The sequence below is a fragment of the Diaphorina citri genome, unplaced genomic scaffold, assembly GCF_000475195.1.
Source record: "Diaphorina citri unplaced genomic scaffold, Diaci psyllid genome assembly version 1.1 scaffold1276, whole genome shotgun sequence".
NCBI classification, from domain to species: Eukaryota; Metazoa; Arthropoda; class Insecta; order Hemiptera; family Psyllidae; genus Diaphorina; species Diaphorina citri.
The window spans coordinates 80,841-89,531 of NW_007378705.1; the positions used below are offsets into that span (position 1 = coordinate 80,841).

The 8,691-nt window shown below is 37.7% G+C and overlaps 1 protein-coding gene across 1 annotated transcript in view; it reads right to left on the reverse strand.

Annotated features, from left to right (window-relative positions):
• The window catches only part of LOC103515102 (retinal homeobox protein Rx-like), a gene marked incomplete at its 5' end in the record, with an annotated part of 6,085 nt that extends 5,734 nt beyond the window's left edge, over positions 1–351 (reverse strand). The window contains one exon of the mRNA XM_026827904.1: positions 28–351. Within this exon, the coding sequence (XP_026683705.1) occupies positions 28–351 (324 nt within the window). The remainder of the gene's footprint in view (positions 1–27) is intronic.
• Between the last annotated feature and the right edge of the window lie 8,340 nt (positions 352–8,691).

Sequence of the window (8,691 nt, forward strand, 5' to 3'; positions counted from 1 at the left end):
CCCGCTCTGATTGCCGGGTGGCATCGCTTGTAGCGGCGGGGAGCCGGGTCCTCGCCCGTTCAGGCCGTGTGGCGGGTGATGCATGCCCTTCCCGGAGAGCTGCTCCAGCGCTAGGTTCTGAATGATACTCGGCGGTGTCAAGTAGCTCGGGTAGCCCGTCTGAGGATGCGAGAGGAACCCGGGTAGCGCTGACAGCAGGGGTGGCGAGAGCCAGGGGTCTACGGGCAGGGAGATGTTGGAGCCGGGTAGACGGCCGAGGGACGGGTGGTGGGGGTAGTCGTTCAGGCCGAGACGGGCGGCCTCCATTTTCTCCTGGCGACGCCATTTGGCCCGTCGGTTTTGGAACCAGACCTGGAAGCAGAGAGGGAGGGAGAGGTTTGATTAGGGGCTGGTTTTGTTTTTAAGGTGTTAATAAGGTCAAGTTGGTAGGTAATAAGTAATAAATTTACTTTTATTGAAGAAAATTAATATAAATAACGATTGAGAAAGCAAAATATCAAAATAAAAAAATAGTTGATATTTTTGCTTGTCAAACCTCTTAAAAAAAAAAAAAAAATTGTTCGTTCTTTTTTTTGATGATAAGATTGATAAGTATGATAAACCCAATGTTGCAAGGCACGAATAGGATTTATTATTTTTCTTTTTTTTAGGTAGGTACATGACATATTTTAAAATTTAGACATTCCCCCCCCAGACTTTAGGGTATCCAGATCGTCGAGACGAGGTAAATCTATGTTATCGAAGTAGTGTGTAGTGTGGACGATTCAGTCGACTTTCAGATCTACTGCCTTAACGGATATAGAGATATCGAAAAAGTTACGAAGAAGAGACCCCCAAAAATCAATCAATCAATCAATCAATCAATCAATATTTTATTGTGTATTTTTATACAAGTGTGTTCACAATTTATAACTTACATCTATGCTTAACACTAAACGAAATTAGTATGATAAGAAATAAGAAGACAAAGTCAACAATAGAAGCCATAAGAAGACAATCACACCCAAGAAGGGACTTTTCAGTCTCATTTTGGCAGTACAAACAGGGTTTCTATTCTATACTCACTCACAGCATCTCAAACTCTCAGAAAAAGGAGGCATTCTCTCACACTCTCTTGAACTTTTCCCCCTCATTTCTCTCAAACGCTTTCCCCCTCCATTTCGCAACATTCCCGCCATTCCTGGGGTGCATTCTCATTTTTCCACCCTCTTAAACAACAAAGATCCCCCATTATTTCCCTCGCACACAAAAAGCCCTAAGTGGCTGAGGTGAGGTAAAAAAACAACTTGGAGGGAAATTCTGTACGAATCTTCCAAGACTTGTGAGGTAAAAAAATAACTTTGAGGGAAAATACGAATATTCCAAGTCTTTTTTTTGTGCTGGTTGGGGTGGGAAAAATTGAAGAATCATTCTTCAAGAATGTATGAGAGAGGTGTGAAAAAAAATCAAAATACAAAGAATTTTCCAAGTTTATTTTATTATATCAGTGGAGATGACAAAACTACCACTCTCCTAATATTAGTGGAGATGTCAAAACTACCACTCTCCTAATTTTTTAAGGTGTTAATAAGGTCAAGTTGGTAGGTAATGGTAATAAGTTTACTTTTATTGAAGAAAATTAATATAAATAACGATTGAGAAAGCAAAATATCAAAATAAAAATCATTGAAATAAATGTACAATAAATAGTTGATATTTTTGCTTGTCAATTGTTCGTTCTTTATTTTGATGATAAGATTGATAAGTATGATAAACCCAATGTTGTAAAGGCACGAATAGGATTTATTATTTTTCTTTTTTTAGGTAGGTACATGACATATTTTAAAAGTTAGAAATTCCCCCCCCCCAAAAAAAAACAGACTTTAGGGTATCCAGATCGACGAGACGAGGTAAATCTACATATGCTATCGGAGTAGTGTGTAGTGTGGACAATTCAGTCGACTTTCAGATCTACTGCTTAAACGGATATAGAGATATCGAAAAAGTTACGAGACGAGACCCCCAAAAATCAATCAATCAATCAATCAATCAATCAATCAATCAATCAATCAATATTTTATTGTGTATTTTTATACAAGTATGTTCACAATTTATAACTTACATCTATGCTTAACACTAAACAAAATTACTATGATAAGAAATAAGAAGACAAAGTCAACCATAGAAGCCATGAGAAGACAATCACACCCAAGAAGGGACTTTTCAGTCTCATTTTGGCAGTACAAACAGGGTTTCTATTCTATACTCACCCACAGCATCTCAAACTCTCAGAATTGATATTTTATACAGCCGCTATTGTTATGATATTAATACGGATTAATTCAATTATAAATATCTTTTTATAATATTTTTGTTATACTTCAAATTTGTAATAGGAAAAAAAAAATCTGTTAATTTTTCTTCGATAGGTACATAATACCTTAATCTTGCCTATCGACCTTTGTACTTTGTACTAGGTTTTAATCATTCTCCTTAGTTTGCAGTGGCGTAGCGTGGTCTAACTCCAAGTGTAGGGCGGACACTATATTTCTATCACAATATCTATCTAATAAGAATACAATAATTACATATATAAAGTCAATATTTAAGGGTATTTGAGTGGCATTTTTGAGTGTATGGCCGCCATACACGCCCTACATGGACGCTACGCCACTGTTAGTTTGTGTACTAATCACATCGCCAAGTTAATTCTTTGTAATTTATAACATTTGTGTCTGACTTAGTATACTGTGTCAATTGGCAACTCAATAGCTGAGCAGTTCGTCTAATACAATATTGATAGCCAGCCTAGTTAGCTTGGTTGGTAGTGCGTCTGCCTTGTAAGCGCTAGGCCGCGGGTTCGATTCCCGCCCGGGGCGGATTTTAACGAACGAACCGTTAACAAAATGAAAATAAAATTTCTCTTTTTGTGTCGACTGTCGTTGAGTTAAAACTTAGATAGGTCCCACTTGATCAAAGTGATTTCTTTGATCACAATCCTGCAAACTTTCCCGGTTGAGGTCCCTATCCCTTAATCTATTAATTGTATCGGATAAAAACACATTTACAAATAAGTAATACAAATATAGGAGATTTGCTTTAATAATGAAAAGGTACAAAGCCTCTTTGTAAAAAGAATAATAATGCTGTTGAGATTTTATCTGGTTTTTAAATAAACTTACAGGGTGTCTTTGTCAATAGGAGGTGCTGACCCTCCTCAGTTGAAAATGGGCCCAACTGGTGGTGGTTCAGGGAAAAAGAAGGCCCCTCGAAAATCAAGTTATGAAGTCTTTATGGCAAAGCAGAGAGCTTTTTCAGAGCATTTTGTGTGCATCACAGCATTACTAAGTGCCTCCTTTGCAATAAATGTCAATATGTATTTCAATAATCTTTTTACACCGGTAATGCCGCCACTGGTCGCTACTCGATTAAAGTAGCTGCTTAGTTGTCCTCACGAGGCTGAGTGACATTTTTGGATAGGAACTTGGCCTTTTTTTCACATTTGTGTTTTTGTGGGGTACCCTTTAAGCTTAAGCCAAAGAAGGCTATTTTTTCAAATTCAATGATGACGCACCCTGTATACGTCACTCCATATTCTATTACATACCCTAGTTACAGGGTGATTATACGAGTAATTTGTACGGTGTTGCAACGCCCTGTAATTTTGATATTTATCATTACTCGTTCTTTTTATTGTTATGATTAATTTCATTAGGTAGGTTTATTACAAATAGGGAATTTCGTTTATATAATGGGTTAGATCCCGTAAATTAGGTAAATAAATAAATAAATAAATTATGAATGAAAGGTCGATTCCAACGTAAAACGTAAAAAATCCGATTAGTTATTGTAATTTCTCCACTAGATAGGGTAAGTGTACCATTTATTCGCCCACTTAAAAAACGTACCATTTATTGGCCCACCTGCCCACATATATTTTTCTATTTTTTGTTTTTATGACTACAATTTTTGAATAGCACTGGTTCGATAGCAGTCTTTAAGCCCGATAGCAGTCTTTAAGTCCAGTTCAGACTTACATATGTGGCGTATGGTACAGGTGGGCCAATAAATGGTACGTTTTTTAGGTGGGCGAATAAAGGTACACTTACCCTATCATGTCATTTCTTCTTCTTTCACGTAGGCGCTTTAACTTTGATGCCAGGTTTGCTGAGTTTCCACAATTTTCATGCTCCACTCCTGACGCAGAGTGAACGTCGAGTGGATGCTACATCGATGCGGCGTCGGAAAGAAAAACAGGCCTCCAATGATACCTGTATACCCACACAGCTTTTACCTGACGCAGAGTGAACGTCGAGTGGATGCTACATCGATGCGGCGTCGGAAAGAAAAACAGGCCTCCAATGATACCTGTATACCCACAGCAACATTCCCGCCATTCCTGGGGTGCATTCTCGTTTTTCCACCCTCTTAAACAACAAAAAAGATCCCCCATTATTTCCCTCGCATACAAAAAGCCTCAAGTGGCTGAGGTGAGGTAAAAAACAACTTGGAGGGAAATTCTGTACGAATCTTCCAAGACTTGTCTTCTTCTTTTACTGCGTCTTTTCCCACTCAAGTGGGGTCGACGTTTTGAATCAACCTCTTCCAAGACTTGTGAGGTAAAAAAATAACTTTGAGGGAAAATACGAATATTCCGAGTCTTTTTTTGTGCTGGTTGGGGTGGGAAGAAATTGAAGAATGTATGAGAGAGGTGAGAAAAAGTTCAACCTAATATTAGTGGAGATGTCAAAACTACCACTCTTCTAATATTAGTGGAGACGACAAAACTACCGCTCTCCTAATATTAGTGGAGATGTCAAAACTACCACTCTCCTAATATTAGTGGAGATGACAAAACTACCACTCTCCTAATATTAGTGGAGATGACAAAACTACCACTCTGATAATACCTATTAGTGGAAAAAAATAATAGATTTTTTTTTTTTTTTCAGGAAAATGTTGATTAAACAATAATTATTGTTATTATTTTTTACCTGAATTTAAATTTTAAATATTTTACGATTATTCACTCTCCTAATATTAGTGGAGATGTCAAAACTACCACTCTCCTAATATTAGTGGAGATGTCAAAACTACCACTCTCCTAATATTAGTGGAGATGTTAAAACCACTCTCCTAATATTAGTGGAGAAGTTAAAACTACCACTTTGATAATACCTATTAGTGGAAAAAAATAATAGATTTTTTTTTTCAGGAAAATGTTGATTAAACAATAATTATTGTTATTATTTTTTACCTGAATTTAAATTTTAAATATTTCACGATTATTAAAAAACAATTTTATTTAATTTTAATTACCTAGGTTTATCCGTTTATCCATGTAGGTAAGTACATGGTTGTACAATTTCCTTGTACATACTTACATAGTTACATACATATTCATGGTTGTTGCTGTTGATGGTTGCTTTAGGGATAGGTATGTTATTGTTGTTGTTTTTTTTTGTCTATTTTTTTATAGGTTCCATTTTTTTCACCCTTTAGTTTTTTTACCTAATCCCTTATATCCTACTCAAGAGGACTCACTAATCTCTCTCTCTCTCTCTCTCTCTCTCTCTCTCTCTCTCTCTCTCTCTCTCTCTCTCTCTCTCTCTCTCTCTCTCTGTCCTCTTCTCTCCCTCTCTTTTTCTGTTGTTAACGCTCTGTCATCACTATTCCTTCTATATGTTTCTTGTAAACACTCCATATTTACAACAATGATCTCTATCAGTGGTGTTATGAGCTGCCACACTAACTTATTGTTTCAATTGTTTCAAAAAATTTTTCATCAGTCAGTGGGTTTCTTCAAATTGAAATTAAATCCCCAAGGGCAAGGAAAACTAATCCTGACAAATGGTGTGTGCCCGAAGGCATATGAATGTGTTCCAAGTGCAAATAGTTGGATATGTATTTGGGTAAAAAAATATGAATAAAAGGTCGATTCTAACTTCTAACGTTAAAATAATCTAATCTGAAGTCAACAACTAACTCCGAAGAAGGGTATTTTTAAAAGGTCAATGCATTCAACTTTCCACTTCTTCTAATGAATTCAGTGTGTCACATTGCAAGCGAAAAAATTGGGAAAAAATTGTAACTTTGGACGAAGACATTCGTGAAATTCACGCTATAAACAACCGTATTTATGTAAACAAGTTCTTCAGATCGTTCTGAGAATATACTTGAAAAAAACGTACTCAGAGGAATCACGTTCTGAAGCCCGTTGCAAAATAGAATGGTATTTATAAACCAAGTCCGATAAGGGGTAACTGTCAATATGATAGCGGTCACCCTGTATACATGTTTGATGTGAGGAAAAGAATCGGAGTGAGAATGGGGCGGAAAAGCGGCGGCTGAAATTGAATTCCGAAACCTCCGCTAATTATATCGCCCAAACCTTTTCCTCTTTCCGTGAAACGTTTCAACTTTGACAGCTCCGAGGTTCGAACTCAACGCTTATGGGTTCAGTGGTGTGTGGTGAAATTTTCCAAAGGGGAACCTATAAACCTATATACAGTGCCGATTTACTGGGTACCATAACCCATTAGAGCCGACCTTTTTTCTCCATTGGTTCTTGCTGAAATTAAAACGCTTCTAACTCCGGACCGGTACTTCGTAAATATGTCAAACAATATTGAAAAATAGTAGGAAATTTGTTTTCTAACTAATAAACTAATCCCCGATGCACTCTGATGTGGAGCGACCGAGATATTACCAATGACAGAGTGGACAGACCAGACGACACCGAAGTGAATATACAATAGTCCGTCCCTTATACCCTTTTAATACTATTGTAAATAATAAAGGTCAAGTTTGGTGTGACTTTAATGTAGGCCTTGGCTCTCATGGGTTAACCCCAATTAAATTCTAAAATGCCTTTAAAAATTTCCTTCCCCTAGTTTCTATGACAAACACGCCACTTCTTTGGGTGGCAGTTTTTTGGGTGGGAAACGGGGGGGGGGGGGGTGTTGTTTTGAACTTGAAACTTTTGCGTGTTTAATTGAACGAAGTAAGGTCTGCGTTTTAATTTTAAGTCGACGATTTTTTTATTGTTAATTTCATTTTTATTATTATGTATTTTTAAGAGGTTTGATAGAGAGAACTGTAACTGCTAAGGATTTATCGTCCTGAAATCAAAGAGAAAAGGAAGACAGGACAGGAGAAAGCCAGCCGTTCCGAGAACGAACTTATCTGTTTAGAATAAAATCCGCCTCGGGAGGGAACCGAATCCGCGATCTAGCGCTTACAAGGCAGACGCGCTACTCTTCACGTTAACTAAAATAAATACGCTAATATAAAGAGTATCTGATGAAAAAAAAAATTACCTATGTGATAGATTGATAGAATAATAGATAATGTGCTGTCCAAGTTTTGCTATTAAATAGATTTTGATGTTCACAATTTTGATAAGAGATTTGATGCTCGAGTTTTGCTAATAGATTTAATCTCAACGACATTATTGTTAATAGATTTGTAGCTCGAGTTTTGCTAATAGATTTAATCTCAACGACATTATTGTTAATAGATTTGTAAGTTCGAGTTTTGTTAATTTCGTTAATCGAGAGTTAATTGAAATGTGAGGGGTGGACGGAGATGTGTTCAAGCGATTATTTCTACTGTGTCGGAACAGAATAATAGATGGGAAAGATAAGAAAAAGTAAAAAGAAGAAGACTTGTGATAAGGCACCTTTAAAAAGATACCGGGGGTATGTTAACGATAAGCCCAAGTTGTTTAGAGAACTGCAAATTAGGTTAAAAAAAAAAAAAAAAAAAAAAAAACAAGAGCCGCCCGGCCTATATTAACACGAAATAGAATTTCATCGTTTGTCGGTCTTGTTTAACTACTTGAATACGACTGAAAAGTCCTTTTACCCCTGCAGCCTAAGGGTGGAAGAACTCCAATGTTGGGTTATTTCCTTGATATTTCGACGGCCCTGAAATCAGAGCAGGACGGGTAAGGTGGGGGCAACAAAGGACCGGGGAAAGGGGGTAAGCAATCTAAATTGTTTGATCTAAATTAAAATGAGGCTCCTTCATACGCAATCTAGAACGAGGAGCAAATTATGTACAATTAATTAAATTAGCCCAAGCACGCAACCCGTAGAGGAATACATAATTGAAAACAAAAAAGTAAGATAAAGGTCTTTATTGAAAGGGGGCTTTACCCACCATTCGGTGAAAATTCACCCGCCTACTCACATTAACCTCAACCAGCCTGATTGGGGCTGGGAAAATTCAGCAGCACGGGATTGCTCAGAATGCTCAGATACCTACTTCAGATAGCCAACCATCCGAGCACTAACCACACACGCAATGTTAGAATAGAATAGAATATACCTTGTTTATCCTGCCAGAATGAGACTGAAAAGTCCCTTTACTCCCGCAGTCTAAACAAGGTCTCATTCGTAGAGGAGAAGGAAAAGAAAAAAAAAAATCTGGGTGTGAACATCACACGACTTTTCTTACCCTGATGGATTTTGCTCCGGCTGGGGGATGTTAAACAGGGAGTAGACCAGCTTAGTCTGGCTGGGGGATGTTAAACAGGGAGTAGACCAGCTTGGTCTGGCTGGGGGACGTTAAACAGGAAGTAGACCAGCTTAGTCTGGCTGGGGGATGTTAAACAGGGAGTAGACCAGCTTGGTCTGGCTGGGGGATGTTAAACAGGGAGTAGACCAGCTTAGTCTGGCTGGGGGATGTTAAACAGGGAGTAGACCAGCT